Source organism: Sylvia atricapilla, chromosome 8 (genome assembly GCF_009819655.1).
Source record: "Sylvia atricapilla isolate bSylAtr1 chromosome 8, bSylAtr1.pri, whole genome shotgun sequence".
In the NCBI taxonomy this organism is placed as follows: domain Eukaryota; kingdom Metazoa; phylum Chordata; class Aves; order Passeriformes; family Sylviidae; genus Sylvia; species Sylvia atricapilla.
The window spans coordinates 33,956,434-33,976,630 of NC_089147.1; the positions used below are offsets into that span (position 1 = coordinate 33,956,434).

General features: G+C 53.4%; 1 protein-coding gene across 3 annotated transcripts; it reads right to left on the reverse strand.

The window, feature by feature from the left end:
* Positions 1–528: 528 nt before the first annotated feature.
* CHST3 (carbohydrate sulfotransferase 3) lies at positions 529–9,192 on the reverse strand. 3 transcript variants are annotated; one of them, XM_066324371.1, is made up of 4 exons: positions 9,090–9,192; positions 6,436–6,601; positions 2,927–3,131; positions 529–2,780 (listed from the first exon to the last, which is right to left on the reverse strand). In XM_066324371.1, exons 3-4 carry the CDS (start codon positions 3,061–3,063, stop codon positions 1,550–1,552), a joined length of 1,368 nt encoding a protein of 455 aa, XP_066180468.1. In that variant the 5' UTR covers positions 3,064–3,131; positions 6,436–6,601; positions 9,090–9,192; the 3' UTR covers positions 529–1,549. The 3 variants fall into 3 exon arrangements, with proteins under 3 accessions (XP_066180468.1, XP_066180469.1, XP_066180467.1); XM_066324372.1 differs by lacking the exon at positions 6,436–6,601 and having other exon boundaries at positions 9,090–9,168; XM_066324370.1 differs by lacking the exons at positions 6,436–6,601; positions 9,090–9,192 and having other exon boundaries at positions 2,927–3,195.
* Positions 9,193–20,197: the final 11,005 nt, after the last annotated feature.

A 20,197-nucleotide genomic window follows, 5' to 3' on the forward strand; every position in this document is an offset into this window, starting at 1 on the left:
TGACGCTCTCCATCGCCTGTGAGCCGTGAGGATATGCCAAAGAAATCCCTGCTTTTGCGGCCTTTCCTCATCCAGCTGGCACGGAGCCCCCTGAAAGCACACCTCGAAGCCAGATGCCGCCCGGCCCTGCTCGGAAAACCTCCACAGCCGGGGCGGGCGGGCGGATGGCGGCCCGGGGCTCCGGTGTGGCTGCTCCCCGCCGGCCGGCCCCGCGCTCCTCAATGCCGCCTCTGTTCTCCCTCTCGCGTCAAAAACGCTCTTGTGAGCTCAGCCCTTCGCCGGACCCCCAGCGCGTTCCTCCTGGCCTGCAGAGCGCAGCCCAGCTGTGGCCAGCTGCTGCCTCGTTTCATTTATTTATTTTTGCTTTTGGCCAACAGCTCTAGTTGGGGAGAAGGGGACATGCGGCTGCTGGCATCCCTCTGGGCTCCTTGGCAAGCCTGAGGTGGAGACAACCACTCTCCACCAAAGTGCTTGACTTCTCCCTCAGGTGGCTGCCGTAACCCAAAATACCTGGGAGAGAAAAAGAACGAGGGCTAAAAATAGGCATTTTAATTAATGAAATGTGAATTGGAGGGGGCAGCTCGGCACTGGGTCACCATCTGCACAAGGCAAACACCCTGGAACTCCCCGGACGTCTGCCAGGTTTGGCCACCCACCAGTGCTGTTAGCAGGTATTTCTCAGGCTCCCCCCGGGCAGGGGACGCCTACCAATACTAAGGAGACAAGAGATGCTTTCGACTCTGTGCCGGTGGTTTTGTTTTTAATCAGATAAGTCTGACCGTCTTTCAGCACCGATGAAGTTTGCAGTCAGTCGCGGGGCTGGGGTTACAGCCTCTCAGTCCCTAAAGGTTCTCCCAAGATCATACATGTGCTGGTCTCCAGCCAAAATGAGACCTCCGTTCTGGGGGTCTCCCTCTGTGGTATGTTGTGCTGCTCTGATTTTTGGGCTCAGCTCCTTGACCAGCCTCCCCCTCCTTTTCACATAATAAATAAATAAATTTGCCTGGTATTCAAATACACAGGAAAAAGGGAAATAAACCCAAACCTCCAAAACCAAGTTTGAAGAGCACCAAACCATAGTCACCTCATTTTGTTGTAGCCCAAGTGCTGTCCAGGGCTCTGTGGGCAGTTTCCAGTTTGTGCTGGTGTATGAAGGCACTAAACCAAGAAGGTCTCTGAGGTCTGGGTGCTTGCTGGCACCACAGGGATTTTGTCCTTGCCCTGTCCCAGCTGGCACGGGGGGTGGCAAGGCAGAGGTGCTTGGTCCTGTCCCTCTCTGCTCTTCCTCACTGCAGCTCTCAAGCTGGGGAGGTGGCCCTGTTGCCGACCCCACCGCCTCTCACCCTTACCGTTTCCCCATTCGCGGAGAACTCGTGCCATTCAGGCTCTGCAGGACCCTGGTGCCAGCTCTGCCAACATACTCCGGCTCCTGGGGCTCCCATCTGGCAGCAGTGAGGAGCATTTTTGGGAGCAGGGACCTGCAGGTTGTCTCTGGACCGGCCAGGAGCATGGCCGCAGCCCCTCCTTCCGCCCCCGCTGCCCCGTGCCGCTACGTGACCCAGGAGGGCTGTGCCTCCTCCAGCAGGCTGAAGGAGCGGTTGGCCAGCGCCGTGGGGCTGCTGGCCAGCTTGTAGCCGAAGAGCTGCATGGCTGGGGCACAGGCATCCTGCACCACCTGTGCCAGCTTGAAGGGCATGCTGAACCGCCACTTGTCGAACTGCTCCGATGAGTTCTTGCACGTAGAGTAGACGTCATTGCCATCGTGGGGAGCCTGCGTGTTTTTGCCGATCCACTCCTCCACCTGCGGGGTGAGGGGCAGCCCTGCGAAGCGAAACATCTCCTGCGCCTTCCGCAGCGGTGCCCGCGCCACGTCCTCGTAGCGCACCAGCATGTAGCGGCCCCGCAGCCAGCCTGGCTGCCGCAGCCCCAGCTCTGCCGACACACGGATGCTCTCGCAGTTGCCCCGCAGCCGCTGCACCTCCTCCTCGTGCAGGGGAGCCTCCCCTTCGGACGCCCACTTCTTCCAGGTCTCATACTTGCCGGAGAAGGCCACCATACGTGAGGCCAGGACGGCGCGGGGGTCCCGCACCAGCTGGATGATGCGCAGGTCCAGCCGAGGGTCCTCCACTAGCGGCTGCAGGAACTCCAGCTGCCGGATGCGCACTGTCTTCAGGGCCACGTGCTGCTTGCGCCGGCACGCCTCAGCCGCCAGCGTGATGTTGAGGGGGCCGCAGCGGCGGTTCTTGCAGTAGTATTTCTCAAAGACCTTCTTGGTGCTGGGTGTGCAGACGGGCTCCTCGCACAGCGAGTGGCTGGAGCCCCGCCGAAACAAGAAGGGCGTCAGGTGGCCCTCAGGCACTGGTGAGATGAAGTTCTCTAAGATGTAGAGGTCGCAGAGGAGGAGCTGCTTGAGGACATCTCGGTAAACCAAGGCTGAGCCCACTGCGCTGGCCCCCCCCGGCAGGAAGGTCACTGACTTCTCGACATGCCAGAGTGGCTCAAAGAGGTAGAAGATGCTGCTCTGCTGGTTGAAGAACTCCCCAACAAAAGAGGAGCCAGTGCGGGTGGTGGCCATCAGCAGGACGTGCCGCCGTGGCCCGGTGTCCCTGTCACCTGCCAGCTGCAGGGTGATGTTGTACAGGTGGGACCTCAGCTGGGAGAAGGCAGCGTCCAGCTCCTGCAGTGAGGCCAGCGAGCCGTTCTTGGCCGGTGCCGCGCTGACCTCCGTGCTGTTGGCTTCTGCCAGTGCCTGCGGGGACTGCTTCAGCTTGTCTGACACCCTGTGGGGAGACCCAGCCCAGCCTGGAGGACAGCGGGACCACCCTGCATCCCTGTGGGGGACTTGGGGGATTCCTGCTGCACAGGAGCTCAGGACTGGGGGAGAGGGGCTGAAAACCACGGGCTGGCTCAGCTACCCGCTGCCTACCTGGAGATGAAGTTGTTCTCTTTCTCAATGATGACAAGGCTGATGACAAAGACCAGCAGGACGGCGTACTTGCTCCTTATCTTCAAGCAGTGCAGCAGCTCCCAGATATCCTGGGGTAAAGCGCATCGGATCTCCATGGGGAGCACACACGGGTCCCTCCTGCACGCTGGGAAGGTGTCTTGGGCTAGGGCCTTGCCAGCCCTGCCTGTGGGGAGAGGAAGGCTCAGCATTTTCATGGTTTCCTGTGAGCAGGGTGAGAGGCTGAGAAAGGCTTGACAAGAGCAGTAAAAAAGGGGGAGCTCGTCCCTACTGCTCCATCCCACCCTCCGAGGAGCAGCTGCCCGAATGCCCCATCAGCTGCTCCCTCCTCCTTCGCAAAGTATATCTGCCCGACAGGACCCCTTCCCACGCGTCCACCAGCCGCCCCTGCCCACCCTGAAATCCACTCCCTGCCACCCGAGAGCTGCCTGCTTCCCGCTGGCAAAAGCCTGCCGCTGCCAGCGGGGGAGCCCCTGGATCATCCGGATCTTTGGTGCATTGTGGCTCTCAACCTCTGGAAAGGGGAAGGTTGGAGGCTCCGCTGTAGGGCCCCAGTGTGGGGCTGAGCAGCTTCCGCCTTCCCCCGGTATGGCAGCAGCAGCTGCTGAGCCTCGAAAATGAAACCCAGAGAGTTTTCAGGGATGACGGTCGGCCGGAAAACACTGCTGCTGCCAGTCCCCCGCGGGGAGTAGAATGCTCCGGGGGAGGTTTTTGCCAAAAAAGAAAAAAACCCCAAATGATGGTGCAGCTGCTTGGTGTGGGATGCAAAAGCAGTAGACTTGGCATCCCCTCCCAGCAGAAAGGACCCGCCTCCCAGTCTTTCCATCAGCGCCTGAATCGGAGTGTTGCTGGAAGTCGCTCTGAGTCGCACCAAACCCACGCCGCAGATGGAGATTTTGGGGGCCACAGCTGCTGTTTGGGGCCCTGGGGCAGGTTCCCTGTGTGCAGATTTACACCCCTAGCCTTGCTGGCACCTGCCACCTGCCCGGCCGACCGCGTGGGTGACGCCGTCCGCTCGTCCTGCTTTCTTGGCCAGACTTTCGGTGACTCAGGGAAAGTCTATTTAGCCTTGGCTTGGCTCCGCCAGCGCGATCACGGCAGCCCGTCCCACCCCTGCTTTTGGGGTGAAGCAGGGGAGCCAGGCAGAGCCCCATCCTTAGGGGGCCCTGGGGTTTGCTGGAGGGGAGATGCCCTGGCCAAGCCTCGGTATCTGCAGCCCCCGGCAGAGCGTGAAGCGGGGAAGCGCTGCCAGGCATTGCGTCACGTCCCAACCTCTTCCGCGTCGTGCTCGGCCAAAATGTGCATTTTTTAGTGCTGCTCGCTGAATGCCCCTCCGGCTGGAAAGGAGGGGGCATGGGCAGGAGAGGTGGGATGTGCCCCGTGGCCAGGGTAGCGCCCCAGCCTGTCAGGTTCCCAGTCCTCTCTGTGTGAGGACCAGGAATTTCCCAGCTCGAGCAAACCACTCAGCTCCCGAGGCTTTGGCTTCCAGCCATCTCCTTTCCTGCAAAACCTTCTAAAAAGAGACATCCACACCCACGCGCCCGGGAAACCAGGATTTAGTGGGATGCAGGGACTCTGGAGAGCCCTGGCAGCCCCAGAGCCCTCCCACAGTGGTCCCCCAGCTCCCCCCTTTCAGCAAGCGACACGGAGATCCCCGGCACACGTGTGTGTGTGTGTGTGTGTGTGTGTGTGTGTGTGTGTGTGTGTTTAACAGCTCTGTTAGTTTAGTTTGTCATCACGTCGCTCCTCGGGGACAGGCCAGCAGCCGAGACAGGTGCCTTTCGCCAGCCACCCCCCATATCCCCCCTCCTCGGTCGTGCCCCCTCGATGACAGGACTTGTCAGAGTATTTGAGCAACCGAGAGAGAGAGAGAGAGAAAAAAAATCAAATACACCAAGTCCTCGGTGTGCGGCCGCGTCTCTCAGCGCCGGGGGGAATCACGGCATCCCAAGGGGCGGTGATCTGCATCCCTGCCCTCGCCTGAGGCTGGGGACGGTCCCCTTGATGCCCGCAGCACGGATGCACAGGGGATGGCATCAACCACTTCCTCAGACAAATCCCTGGACAAAGACTGCCCGGCGTTTTCCCCTCTAATGCCCCCGGCCGCCTGACCACAAATGAGCCACAGACCAGGAATTATTCGCAGGGATGACACAGAGAACCATGTCCGGCAGTGCTGGCAAAACCCTCATTCACAGGCCTGGGACAGACATAATTCATTAAATAAATAGCCGGCTGCAAATGTCGTGCCTGAGCTCTGCGGGGTGGCAGCGACAGGCGCAAGGGGCCCCGTCAGGGCTGAGCTGTGGGGCTGGGGACACGTGGGTGACCTGGTGAAGCTGCCTGGGGCCATTTGGCATCCTCAGGCTCTTCCTCACTGGGGCCCGTGAGGCGCAGCCCGGCTGGGGCACTGCGCAAGCCACAAGCATCCCTTTGTGAGTGGGAACAGAGGGGCTCTGTGTCCCCAGCACATTCCCCTCCAGGGCTCTGCTGGGATGGGATGGATGAGGAGAACCATTGGGAGGCTGCTGCCACCCCAGGGTTCCCTGCCAGTGTCCACTCCTAGGGAATGCACCTGTGAGACAAGACAGATGGACATCATCCCTGGAGACAGCAGGCGGCATCCTCTTGCTCTCCATGTCCCAAAGCAAAGCGGAATAATTTCCAGGAATGCTAAACTGAGATACCCCGGATGGCAGCACCCATAGCTCAGATGCTGCTCCCTGCCATTTCCTATCCCTCAGGCTGGATGTGCTTTTCAGTTCAGCAGGGACAGCTGCAATACCCATTGTGGAGATGGTAACAGGATTTATAGATTTCCCAGATGAGTTAAAGCCAGAAAAGGAGCTTTTTTGGGTGGTGTTGGGGATTTCATTCCTATGCAAATCTGCCGAGGTGGGATCCACCACTACCAGCAAGTTAACTTAACCCTGCCACAGCAAGAAGGAAAGACTTGGAGAGTAATGGAGACACCAAATCATTCCAGTCTGCTGGTTGAGCAAGTTGGTTCATGGGATGGATGTTCCCACTGGTGGTGGCAGGTGGGGTGAGGAGAGCAGAGGCCCTGTGAGAGGAAGGAGGGAAGGGATGCTCCTGTCACCCTCCTACAGAGCATTCCACAGGACTGCCTGACTGGAAGAGCAGAGCAGGGGATTTCAGCTCGGTTTTGGGAAAGAGAAGGTCTCACACAAAGCCTTGGGGCTCTCATTCCCCAACTCTGGCTGCCCTGAACCCCCACCAGCCGAGATCCAGGAACGAAAGATGCCTGTGGCTGTCAGGGGCAGACAGCTGGAGGTGAGGCTGGATGAAGTCACATTTTCCTCTGGTGACTCAATAGGCAACAACTGAGCTCTGGACACAGAAAGGCAATGAAGTACCCATGTGCAAGAGTTCCCTCGCTGCCTGAGATCCTTCTGTCCATCCAGCCCCCATCCACTCCCATGCATCCCTCCATGGAAGCCCACAGTGACCTGTGGCTGAGCTTGCTGCCCCTGGCACTGCTGCTGCTCTGAGTAATTCCGTCCAGCTTCATCAGGCTTCCAGCAGACACTTGGACCAGCAAAACACAGGGATGGAACAACAAAGAGATAAGCAGCACGGGCTTATCTGCTCTCCATGCCGCTCTTTGTCTGCAACCTGGGAAAAAAAAAACCTCTCTGTATTTACTCTTTCGACTATTTCCGTTCCCAACTTCCTCCCGAGGCTGGCCTCGGGAAACATGCCACCAGAACTTCCCACTTTTCTTTCATCTCCCAGCAATTTTCATCCTGGTCCTGGCTCTCCTCCAAGGCATGGCGCAAGCAGAGCACTGCTTCGGTTTGCCCTGCGGCGCAGTAAAGAGCCTCTCCAGGCAGGTATTTTTGGTTAAAAACATGTCTAGTCAAGCTAAAAAACAAAGGGGAAAAAAAGTCACCTCCTACAGTGTTTATAAAGTTGCCAAGAATAGTCATCAGCCTCATCAAATTGAAGCCTGGGAACTGCCCATTGGAGGAGAAAGTTGGGAATGGAAAGTCCTTCTGACTCAGAGGTTACACTCAGGAGCAGCAGCAGAAGTAGGTGTTGGTACAAACAGGCACTGCTGGAACAACTTTGTTATCATTGCACGAGCTCTCAAACTCCAGGTGCATGAGGCTGTCTCCTGGCCACTCTTCACTGTCCCACCTGCTCTCTGTGATGACCCAGATGAGTTGTCCTTGTTCCTCATGTCCCGAAAACCACTATGCAGAAGGGGTGTAGGGGCTGGTGAGGGCACTGTAATGTTGGTGACAGGACCAGCACAGGCTTCATGGCCAGGACACAGGACAGACTGGTCTTGGCCAGGACACAGGACAGACTGGTCTTTTCTCTCCCTCACCATGGTGGTGTCCAAAGAGAGGTGTTTTTTTCCTGACCCAGTAGAGAGGAGAGCTGCTGCTCCTGCCCCTGGTGAACCTGATGGGACTCACAGACGTCAGTGTTGGGCCTGGGGTAAAACACGTACATCTGCCAGGCAGGGACCAGCCTCTGGAGTTGGATTTGGACCAGGACCCAGCTAAAACACCTTCAGCATTGAAACCAACTCGATGGAAACCACAGGCAGGGCTGGGGTGGGGTTTGCAGCACCACCTGCAGCAAAGGTAAGCGACTGAATGCGCTGAACTGCTGGGCAGTGAGGGGGGCTACAGAGCAGACCACCAAGATAGGTGACAGGACTGCCCGACCCTGTTTTCCTGGCGCCGGTGGCACAATGCTGGCTGCTGTGCGTGCCGGCAGACCCCGGCCACACTGGGAACCGCAAATGCTTCAATGAGCCCTTTCTTTGGGGCGCGGAGCCCGTGGTCCCTCCCACTGCCCCACACTCCTTCCCCTCTCTGCTCCATGCTCATCTGGAAGCTCCTTCACCAAACCCACCCCAAAAGCAGGGATACTGTGCTCTGTGTGCCCACCTCTACTCCCCTTTCAGCCTGAGACACGCATCTGTAGCGCTCCAGGGATGCAGAAAGGACTGGTGGCAAGAGATGTGGGCCCTGAGCAGCGACCTGTGCTCTAGTCAGCACAGGGAGACTGGGGGTGTGAAATCGAGCCGTATGCTGAAGCAACATGGCAGATGCGGGAAAACTGCAGACTTAAATCCCTGTCCTGGTGCAGAGTTGTAAATCGTTGACTGTGGAAAAGGAGATGCTTTCCTTCAGGCACCAGGGTGCAAAGGCAGTGGGGTGTGGGCAGCTCTTCCCAATGTGGCCAGGAGCAGCTGCTGAAATCCCGGCAGGCACCTAAGGGGGACTCTGCTTGGATGGCCTTTTCCTCCCAAGGTACCCCCGTGCCATCCAGGTTCCGTCTGGGGCCATGAGGGTGTCAGAGTCCCAGCTCCGGCAGAAATGTCGCTGGCTCCCGGGTGCCGGCAGCCGGCCGAGGGCCAAGCGTGCCCCGGTGGCCCCGGGACAGGAGGGGAAAGGGCGAGAACAACTTTGCAGTGCTCCCTGGTAGGGGCTGACAGGACGGATGATGCAACTCCGGGATGGTTGTGAGAAACTGTCCTTTTCCAAAGTCTCCTTCTGTCGCCCCAGCCGCGCTCCGCTCCGGACGGAGGCTCGGCTTACCGCTGCAGAGCTCGATCCTATTCCATTGATTTTTTTTCTTTCTTTCTTTCTTTCTTTCTTTTTTTTTTTTCCCCGAAAGAAAGGCACGGGGAGAGCTGCTGAGCAGTCATGTGCTGGAAGGACTTTCGGCGACAGGGCGCTGGGATCCGGCTGTCCGCCGAGGGAAGGGAGGCAGAGGAGGAGGGGAGGCACCGCCGGCGCTGCCCCGCTGCGGGAGCGGGCGGCGGGGGGCCCCTCTCCGAGACAAAGGAGCGGCCGAGGCCGGAGGACGCACAAAGGAGCCGGCGGAGCTCGGGGCCGCCCCGCGAGGGAACGCGGCCACCGAGCCCCGGGCTCCCCGCTGCCCCTGCCCGGGCTGGGGGGAGAGCTCGGGGCCGCGGCCCCTCCTCGCACGCCCAACTTCCCGCAACTCCCCGCCGCGCCGGGAAACACCCGATCCCCGCCGCCATCCTCTCCCCCGCCCCGGGGCTCCCGCTGCCCGTCGCGCCGGTCCCGGCTCCCGGCTGTGCTCCGGCCCCGTCGGTCCCGACCCCCGCTGCACCTACCCGGCGGCGACCGCTCCGCGGGGCGAGCTCTCCCTGTCCTGCCGTGCGGGAGGAGAGAGAGCAGCGGGTCCCCTGCTTTTCTTCAGGGTGCTGTCATCCTCCCTCCCTCGCTCCCTCCCTGATTCCCTCCCTCCCCTCTTCCCTCCCTCCCTCTCTCCCCCCTTCCTTCCTCTCTCCCGGGCCAGCGGCGGGAGGAGCGGTCCCGGCGCCTGGACGCGGGTCCCGGGGCGGGGCCGGGCAAGGTCCCCGGGCCGAGCCCCCGCTGCACCCACCCCGGCATGCCACGCCGCGAAACCGGGAGCTGTCGGCCCCAACCTCGGGATCGCCGGAAGGGGCCGCTTGGGCGCTGGAGTGGGGAAAGGGGGGAAGTGGGGTCCCGGGAGCCCACAGACACCCCGCGAAATTGTCCCATATGGGCCAAGGTGGGTCCCCTCCCGGGCACCACGAGGTGATCTGGGCTGTAGGCTTCCTGCCCAAAGCAAGGTCACACTGGGGTGGTCAGGGCTTTATCCTGCAAACCTCCAAGGATGCAACTAGTACAACCTCTCTTTGCTCACTGGCGTACTGGAGAAATAGTTTCTTCGTCTATCCACTCCAAACCTCTCCTGCCCTGGCTTTCACCATCCCACCACATGAGGAACCCGGGTCCATCTCTGTGACCACCTTGTGGCAAGGTTCCTCTTCTACCCTCAGCTAAAACTGGCTTCAAGTTCAGCACCTTGCTCCTCAAACTCCACTTTGTCCCCATACAGGAGCTGGGCGGGGGCAGGGGGTTGGTCCCGCTGTGGTGTGCTGTGCTGGTGAGGTCACATCTCTGTGCTCCAAGAGGGCAGGGAATGAAAACATCCTACTGGGAGCAGCCCAGGAGCACTGGGGGACACTGGCTCTCACTGTCCCTGCAGGGCAGCCTTAGGGTCTGGAGCATTAAATCCTACAGAAATTACTATTTTGCCTGAAGTGCAGAAATTCACCCAGCTCCCTCAGAGCTCTGTAATGTTAGACACCGAGGAGCTGAAAGACATCTGGCTCTGCAAACAGAGAGAGGTCCAAAAAACTAGTCCCCGTAAAAACTTTCAGCCTTTATTCACATTCCTGCCATAGGTTTTTTTTTTTTTTTGCTACGCACGTGGCATAGACAGCAAAATGCAAGTTTTCTTGGTATTTAAGTGTGGTGACCAACATTGTTTATCACTCTTCAGTGGCTCCCTGTGAGCCAGGGTGATGGGGATGGGTTTGCACGGAGAGTGCCAGCAGCTGGTAGCAGAGCTGGTATGAAAAAATGCAAGGCAGGAAAGTCCGGGTGTGATGTTCATGGTGTAGCCTCCTTCCTTCCTTCCTCCCTTCCTCCCTCCCTGGTTTTAGCAGGCACCCACAGCCAGTGGCTGTACAATCCAGCTGCAGATAGGCAGGATAGCTCTGATAACTCCAGGGCTTTGGCTTCTGCAGCGTTGCTGATGGAGCTGGGGTGAAGGGCAGTGTCTTGGGAACTCTGCCTAAATGCGGCAAACCCAGGACTGGCAGGATCAGGCCTGTGTAAGCTGTCAGGTTGATCATGTCATAAAAGAGCAAATAAGTCTGGCTGGCCACACACCACAGGAGTTTTGTGGGGTTTTGAGACATGGCAAAACATTTTTAATGTTTCTCCTCTCCTCTCCTAGTTTGTTAATTCAACTGGAACAGGGCATTCTGCCTCCAATTTTGTGGGCAAAGATCTTGGCAAAAATACAACCCTAATACGTAAATAATTTTGAGATGAGGGCAGAGAAGGGCTGGTGGGCAGCTGAACACCCATACTAGTGGGATGTCACTGTCTTTGTAGGGTGCTCTTGCGGCATCCCAGGGGTGACAGGCACAGAGGAGAGGCCTTCCCTCGCTGTGGGGCACAGCCTGAGCCCGGGCCGTGCTCCCTGCCTGCTCTGCATGCACACGCTGGGCTCGGGATGGAGATCACCTTCCTGCTTCATCAATAATAAAGCTGGCACGGGGAGGAACAAAGTGTCTCCTCCACCCCTCACACTGCTGAGAGAGCTGGCAGGAGAAGCAGGGAGTTGCGTTTCCTCCACTCTGCACTACCTGCGGGATCACATTCCCTTCATAGTTCATTCCTCTTCCCCAGGGATAGCAGAGACACTTCTCCTCGCTCCCAATGTTGCACAAGAGAATGCACACACGTGCGGGAGGAGGCAAAGGAGCAGTCCCCAGAATGACGTCAGGAGCAAGGAAAGGGTGACGTGTCTCTATAGTAACGAGGATGCTCTGGGTTTTCGAGGAATAAAGGCATCTGCTGTTAGTTTTATGCTCTTGGTTCAAGCTGATGATGTGGCAGTGATCAGGTCGGGCTTCAATTTAAAAAAGCCTCCACTGGTCTTTCCTCTGCTAGCACCAGGTCAGCACCTGCCTAGGACATTGGCATGATAAAAAGCATTGTCCCATCTTGCAGGATCTGCTTCCACCTTTCGGGTATAACACAGAGGTAATCTGGTGGGGTGTTTTGGTTTTTTATTGTTGGGGTTTTTTTGTTGTGGGGTTTTTTTTGTGGGTTTTTTTGTGTGTGTTTTTGTTTGTTTTGTTGGTTTGTTTTTTTTTGTTTTGTTTGTTTGTTTTGGGTTTTTTTTTTTGTTTGTTGTTTGTTTTTGGTTTTTTGGTTTTTTTAGGTAGTAAAATCTACTGAAACTGTGGGAGACCAAATGGGTGTGTGTGTGTGTGTGTGTAAATTTGAGTTAATCTATAGGGAAGAGAATGATTTGAGATAATCAACCTCAAATGAGGTAATCCACCTCGAATTTACCTAAAAATAAGGTAATCAACAGGTAGGAGGAATTTTGTCTAGAAAACTTTAGGTGATCTGTAAGACACAGCGAATATTTCAGGGGTAAGATCTGAGACGATCTCCATAGGACAGAATAACATTTTCACAATAATCTAGAGGTAATCAGCAGGGGTTTTTTAGTAGTAAAATGCAGACAATCTGTCAGGGAAAGAATGAACATTTTGGGGATAAGATAGAGGTAGTCAGAGGGTTTTTTTGATGGTAAAATCTATGCTAATCTGAAGGGGACAGAATGAATTTCTGAGGACTAAACGTGAGGTAATCTCTAGGGGATTAAGTCTTCATCATAGATTATTGCACAATATCGTCTTTTCAGTTTTAAAAACATCTAATTCAAGGAACAGCAGGACTGATCCATGTCCCAAACCACTTCCACCCCTTTTAAACACCAGTGGCTTCATCTGCTGGGAGAAGAAAGTGGGAAAGCATGGAAAATAAATGTAGGGAGATATCAGGGAGTTGCAGACAGGTTTGGGTTGGAAAAACCCTGACAGATCACCTAGCTCCAACCATGAAATCTGTTTTCTCACGCTATATTATCTAAAGCCCTTTGAGCTGGTAAGAGTACAAACCAAATCTTCCGATCCTCAGGGAACAGGCTGACTTGCACTTTCCTTTGGCATAACAAAGCCTTGCTATTTCTGCACCTTTTTGAGTCTCCCAAAGCTTGTTTAAAACAAAATACCTCATGTAGATGCTGAGTGTGAGAATAGAAAACCCCAAAAGATCCAATTTATTGGCAGAAGACTTTACAATTCCTCTTTCGTTCCTTTTCCCAAAGGAAATTCCCTGCGGATCATAAACAATAACTAACAATTTCCCCCACCCTCGGAAGAGGGAGCAGGTTCATCTCCTTGCCAGAGGGAGCAGGGTGTGTGTGGGTGTGTGCACAGCCATCCCAGCGGCTCCAGTTTCCCATAACCTGCACCAGGCCTTCCCAAGGAAAGCACTTTCAGTGCTTTAATGACAGCTCTAAAGACTCCTTGGCTACGGGCTGTATCAGGAAGGTGACTGTGAAAATCCTCGTTGTCTTGATTCAAATGCCATTTTTAATCACTGATCCACCTGTCCTTGGACTTTTCCTCTTGAACCCTCACGCATAAATCTCACAAAAGAGTTTCCATCCTCTGTGCCAAGGCTACCTTGCTTTTCCTGTGGGACGCAGAACTGAGAATTGAAACTTTTCTAGGGTCTTTTGTTTGCTTGTTTGGTGGGGTTTTTCTGGGTTTTGTTTTTATGTCTCTATGAATAATTAAACACTTCTATTCTCTCCTATTGGGACACCTCTCCCCTTGTAACCATCAACGGGGTGTTCCACCCCCTCCGCCTCTGATGGGTCCTGTGTCAAAGAAGGCTGTTATAAAGCCAAGCTCGGAAACCCCGTGTTCTTACCCCGTTTTCAGAGGCCTGGGTTGCAGCTGCTCCTCTTTACCGCGCTCCTGCTGCCACCTGCCGACTGCCGCCGCCTCCTCGCGAACTGGTCCCAGTTTCACAGCCGCAGCCCTGACGGGAGCGGCTGCTGCCTTGGGTTTGGGTTCCTCTCCCAGGGAGCTGAGCTCCCCCCGTGCTTCCTGGCCCTGCAGGTTGGAGGGGGAAAGCGAGCGCTGCCAGACCCCACATCTGCTTTTTCTGTTCCTCCTTCCCCGTCTCTTCTACGGATGAACTTAAAAAAGCTCCTGTCTGCCCCCTGCATAACCCTTGTCTTAACCGATGCCTGCTCCTGTCTCAGCGACTCTCCTGAGCGCCCCCAGAAGCCGACGCCGCGATGCACAGCCCTGGTGCATCAGCTGTCGAGGGGACAGTGTTGCCATCAAAGAAGGAAAAGCAAATTGCCCACAAAGAGGGCAGCAAGCCCAAAGAGTGGCCCTGGCTACAGGATCCAGGGGCTGGGGGAGATGACAGCCAGCAAACGGCATGAAAAGGGCTGTCCCTAAGCCAGCAGGATTCGCTGTCTGCTTAGCACCCGAAGAAGGAGTTCAGCTCTATGGAGAACTGATACTTGGTCAGTTTTTATCCAGTACCTGTGGACGCAGCTGATTTCTCATATTTGCTTTCCTGGCTGCCTGGCTTGTGCAGCCCCAGCACATCCCATTATTTGAGCTCTCCAGAGAGACTTTTAGTGGATCTTTTCCCCCACTTCCACAGCAGGTGTAATTTAAACAAGCCTTCATAATGAGGGTGGGAGCTCAGTGGGAATGGAGGTGCTGACAGCTGATGTGCTTTTGACTGAGCTCCACTCACCCTTCCCTCACTGCCTCCTTCAGCCCCCCACAAACATGTGCAGAATCTTCAAATGACCCTGCCTCTCATTTTCTGTTCCTTTTTCAGTTCTGCTTCTCTAAAAGTGCTGAGGGCGAAATAAAGAAGTTGGTTTATTTTTAATCATTGCAAACGCTTTCCAAACCTGCAACGCAAAAGATTCGCTTTTGACATGATGAGAGCAGCTGAGCCAGGGGGATTTCTGTTGAGAAGAGTGGCTGGTGAACCTTAAAGTAGTGACACCACTACTAAGTAGAAAAAGTCTCTGATGTCCTTCCCAGCAAGGCCAGTCTGCTGCTCTCCCAGGTGAACAGAAAGCCTTGTGCTTTCTGGTTTGGCTTTTGAAGCTTCTGCCATGGAGGAAAAAAGGCAAGTGAGAAGAGAGAGGGGATCACATGCAGGCTGCAAGTGCATTTGTACCAGTGTCATTGGCTCTGGAGCAGCCCTGCAGGCTAAAAAATGCCATCATGTGGCTGTCAGCATCTCAGTAAGGTCAACAGCATCCTCAGCTGGGTAAAATCTGTGTCTCCTTGCTCTCTACAAACATGAAAACTCCCCATCTGACCAACCCACTTTCCCAACACACCATTCAAGGAAGGGAACTCTATTTAGGATAAACTAAGTATAATTCCTTTTTTTTTTTTTCTGACCAGCCTGTATGTGAAGAGAAAACCCCAGGAAAAAGGAGCTGCTTGTGCTAAATGGCAGCAGTTACCTGCTCTGGGCCGCAGTGGGAGAGGAAATGTCTGCAAAATGGTGACTTGTCTCATTCTCTCACCTCCAAATAGACGAAGTGAGAACCACTTGATAGTGTAAAGTTCTGAGCACCCAGAAAACCCAAGGAGTGACTCAGGTGCTGAACTATTCAGCCGGAGTACCCACTGGGTTTTACTTGGGAAGTGCCACACAGGGCCACAGGCACAGACCAAAGTGCAGTGTTTGCTGCAGGCTGTCCTCTTCTGCTCCTCACCCAGAACATCATGAGTCTTAAGAGTATGGACATAAATTCTGGCACCAGTGACTTATTAATATCTAAGCCAAACCCTTGGTGTCAAGGTGTTTATTAAATAGTGTGGTTTTATCAAGGTGTTTTTAAGTGTTGACGAAACCTTCAAAAAGCCCTAGGTTGGAAGAGGTTCCTCATGCTGATTGCTTCCATCAGTGAGATTTATTGGTGCAGCTTATTTCCTTGCCCTAATGTGTTGTTTGCATCTCATCTTTTTGTCATCCTGCCATTTCATGGGGTGCTTAAATCCACCTAATGCAGGGGAAGGACCATTCTCTGCTCTCCTTCTGTCCCTGACACATGTTCTCTTTCCCTCCTTTGTGAGACCTGCAGTAAAGTGAGCCTGTAATCTTATCTTTTATTGCCTTTCCTTTGCAGGGGGAGTTTAGATCTGGCTGGATCAGGAGCTGATCAGGTCTACTCAGGGTTAGTCTGTCCCTCGGCAGGGAGGCAGCAGGAGTGTGTGGCCAGTGTGACAGGCGTCAGGGAAGCCCCTTCCAGCACCAGTTCAGGTGTGCAACAGTTCCACTGTGAATACCACTCAGCCCTGGGTGGCTTCTGACAATCCCCTAAAGTCATGCTGTGGCCTTGTGGGTCTGTTTACACAGGGAAGATAACATCTGTGCCTGAAGACCTTTCTGGCTTGGTGATAACCAAGTCTTCACTGCTTTACACACAATGAGGACACCAGGACCTTTGGAGCCTTGCTCGTAACAGGGAAGGGTCTTTCCAAAAAAGAATCTGAAATGAAAGCACCCGAGCAGATAAAGGGCAGAGAACAAGTATCTGCTCAGAAGCCTGGGGAGTTTACTGGGATGTCCATAGGGTCAGCCAAGCCCTACAGCTGGACCTCTGGAAGATCCACCTCTAGGAAATGGCACTGGTGCATCCTGGCAGCCTGGAAGGATGGAACTTGGTTCTCCACCTCGGCTACTTTAGTTGTGGTGGGTCTCATTTGGAAGGTGTGTTGTGGAATGAGAGATGTGCGTGACACAGAGCAGGACCCTCCTGCTATAGAACCCATGGGTGTCAGGGAGAGAGCACGATGAGATCCAGCAAGATCACCTGCTTTGAGAGGACACTTGTAAGAGGAACTACTGCTGCCAGTAGGGAGGCTGTCACTGGAACAGCTGTTCAGAGCAAGCTGGGGAAACCCAAACACTTTTACTAGAAATCACTACAAATTCCACGTTATTCTGATCGCCCCAGGCAGCAACAGGAAAACCAAACAAGAGCAAAACCTGTTTGCTTTCTAAGCTTTCCTGTGAAACAGGAGCAGCTCAAACCCGATAATCCTCATTTTTATGGAGCGAAACAGTTTTCAAATCTCTCAGGGTTAATTAAATCTCATTTGCAGATCTGCTAGCAAGGACAGAACATGGTTCTGAAGCTTGTCCCACTAAAGGAGCACAGAGAGAAACCAGCTGCAGCTGAGAATGAGAACTGCAACTTGAGGGGAAGCAGCTATTGGATAAGTTTTAAAAGGCAGTTGCAGTGGCCTGGTGAGGGGAAATGGGGATGGTTGTTTTCAGTAGGTTTGTGGTAGATGTCTGAAGTGTCTTGGGTTGGTTTTCCTCCCTGTCTCTCCAGAAGTGCTGAGTGTGACCCAGTGTGTTGAGCCAGGAATACCATTTGCTGCTTTCCACAGAGTGGGCTTTCGCCTTTTTTTTTTCCTCCTCTCTCTTCCATGGGCTCAGCCATGCTTTTGTTCTGCAGCTGACTGGGTGGCAGTGCCCAAGGTTGAATGCTAACTCCTACGCCTCTCTGCCCTTCCCTGAGGAAGGACAAAAAGGGGTTTGTTTCTCCTTTGATGTTCACCATGGCAAACAAAGCTCAACAGAATGGTGAGTTTTGCTCCAGCTATTTCCTGGCAGTAGCTGAGCTTGTGTGGGTACATGATGCTGACTTTCTTAGGGCCAGGATTAACAAACTGAGGGTGAAAAAGCCTTTATTGATTTTTTTTTTTTTCCTGTGAAGGGCAAGTGTAACGACACACATGAGGTGATAATGATGGAAATTGTGGCTGCCGTGGAAAACCAGGCTGCCAATACTTCATTAGTCAGCACTGCCCATGGAATTCATAAAGTGTCTCTATTGCCTGTGTTTGCTGTTTTGAGGAGATGCTTCAGTGTTTCCGCAGCTGCTGTTGGGTGAACAGTGGGAAGGACACAGGAAAGGAGGTTGCTCCAGGGAATCCTCTTGTGAAATCCAAAGGTATTGAATCGTAGCTGTTTGCCCTCCTCGTGCCACAATCCTGGTGGGTTTTTTCCCTGGAGTGAAAAGCTTTTGCTTTATGAAATTGGAAGGTGAAGAAACCCTAGAAGAGGCTCAGGAAGTTTGCTGTGGGATGCCTGTCAGACTTGAAGCAAGCAAGGGATAAACACCACGCTGGGCAACTTGCTCCAAACTTAAAATCCCAGACTTAGCTGGGACAGTGGAAGAAAGAGATTGAGTCTCTGGCTGTATTTTTACCCTTTTATGGAAGAGGGCAGAGGGCAGCTATTCAGATGCCCACGACTCTGGGTGTGGGTTGTATCCACTGGTATGATGAAGAAAGACCTTGTGGTAAGAGCCACAGTAGCTGTACTTGCCACTTCCCCCCTGTAGCCTTGTGACTTTGATTAATCCCAACCCGTGCCACTTTTGGTCACAGTGATTGGCCGCTGCTGCAAACTTCTGTGAAATCCACAGCCTGGCTTAAAAGTCCTGGGCCATGAGCGTGCAGCTGAGGTGAGATCACGTGAGGAGGTGCCGCCTGATGCTTTTTGTGACCTAAAAAAAGAACTGTAGACCTTTCAATAGCACAGATCCAGTGAGCAGGAAAGCAGTGATCCCTGCCTGACTTTTCAGGCTGTTTATTAAGATATTAAACTACATGAGCTGCTTCTTCTATTCCTTCTCTCTTTCCTACACATCAGCTCTTAGCTCATCCAAAGTTTTGAGGACAGGTTATTGGGCTTTTATTTCTGGTCCAAACTCTTCTGTTTTGTACCTTCTTCCCCAAATAATAGGTTCTATTTAGCGCCTTCCTTTTTACTTTGGATAATGGAGGAAGAGAAAACAAGTATTTCAACAGAGAAGGAAACTGTGTGAAGAAGGGGGGGGGGGGAGTGTTTCCTCAGCCTGGTTCCTTACAGCAGCCTTCGTAGCTGTTCTCTGCCAACTCTTATTTTTCCTGCAAAAGCTGTAATTCTTTGTGCTTTTCCTTAAAGCCATAGCTCCTGGTGTCCCGTGATTATCTAATCACTTCTGCGTGAGCCCAAACGACTCACAGCAGATGGAAAACACTGGATGGCAATAGCCTCCACGACTGAAAAAGCCATATGTGCAAAAAAAAAAAAAAGCTTCTAAGTGTAATCCTCGAAAACCTGCAAAGCAAAGACCAAAAAGGATCTCAGCTCCATATTTTGTATATCTCTTGTATATATATTAGTATATATATTTTTTGTTTTATATATTTGTTTTGAAATATATTTTAAAATGTTACACTTTTTTGTGTGTGTGTTTTTTGGTTGTTTTTTTTTGGGAGGGGGGTTGGGTTTTTTTGGTTGTTGTTGTTTTGGTTTGGTTTTGTTTTCTTCCTGGATAACCTAGATATATAGGTTCTAAATCCTAAATTTTTTTTTGGGGGGGGGGCAGGAGGGGAGGTTGGGTTAAACAGGATTTAGAGGAACATATTACTCTACATTTATAAAAAGAAACCCTGCTTCAAAGATTGTGGCAAAAATTTATCTGGCTGCAGTCTTACTGCTTATGACCCTGACAAGAAGACACAATGGGAGCAGAAACAGAAATCTGCATCTTGGTGCATATCCTTTAAAACATTGATGAGCTGGTGCTGCACTATTGGTTCCCTTGTATTTAGGAGGAATCATCTGCTTTTCTGGTAACTCTGTTGCTGTTCCAGATCTTGCTGGAGCTTGTCAGAAATCCTGGTTCACGAGGGCAAAGCTTTTAGGGCTGCTGATGCTCTTTGTGTTGATCTACTTGGTTTGAAGTATCAATTGCCTTGGGATATGGTTTGTCTTGAAACAGGAGTTTAATCCCAGTAAGTAGTACCTAAAATGCTGAGGAAACCAGGAAACAAAAACACAGATTGTAACTAAAATGCACAACTTGTGACAGCTGATCCAGGAAATACTGAAATGAGAATTAGGTGCAGTGATTTGAGGTTTTATGTTATGCTTTGCTTGGAAAATCCAGTGTACTTGATGTGACCCCTTTTGATAATTAAGTTGTGGATGAGCTGAACATGGGAAGGAATGCGGCCTGTGACCATGCCAGTGTTAACTGAGAGCTCTGCTGTGGCAAAGCTGCCAAAGGGGGATGGTCCTCCATGGTTTCACCCCGTGCTGTGCCACAGGCATTCCTGATCCCGGCAAAAAACTGCCTGGGGAGAGGAAAGGATCACTCCTAAAGCCAGGTCAGCTGCAGGGCTCAGCACTGTGTAGTCGTCTGTGCTGATGCCAGGGGCTGAGAGGCTGTGTAGGGTCACAGAATCACAGCATGGTTTGGGTTGGAAGGGACTTTGAAGGCCATTTTGTTTCCAATCTCTGCCGTGGGTGGGGACACCTTCCACTGGACTGGGTTGCTCCAAGCCCTTCCCAGCCTGGCTTTGAACGCTTGCAGGGATGGGGCAGTCCTACCTTCTCTGGGAAACCTGTGTCAGGGCCTCCCCACCCTCACAGGAAAGAATTTCTTTCTCACATCTCACCTAAACCTACCCTCAGTTTGAAGCTGCTGTAGTCTCACTCTTAAAGCCCAGCTGGCTCATCATGTGCTGCTCTCTGCACCCTGGCCTGATTCAGGCCCCTGATCCAGTCAAGAACCGTCTGTTTCTGCGGGTCAGGGTTGTGTTTTTTTGGTTGTTTCTCTTCTGTGTGTGTGCCAGGAGGAGTGGGACAGGTCCCACGTGCCCTGGCAGCTGGCAGTGCTGCTGAGCTGCAGCTCTGCCCTTGGATGCAGTCCCTGCAGCACTGTCATCTCATTTGGAACATGCTCTGGTACTTCCTG

Bases quoted from the DNA above. Each gene is read 5' to 3' on its own strand.
- CHST3 (XM_066324370.1), bottom strand. From the start codon at position 3,162: ATGAAAATGCTGAGCCTTCCTCTCCCCACAGGCAGGGCTGGCAAGGCC. The intron at 2,781-2,926 runs GTAGGCAGCGGG...GTCTCCCCACAG, and splicing joins GAGAACAACTTCATCTCCAG to GGTGTCAGACAAGCTGAAGC.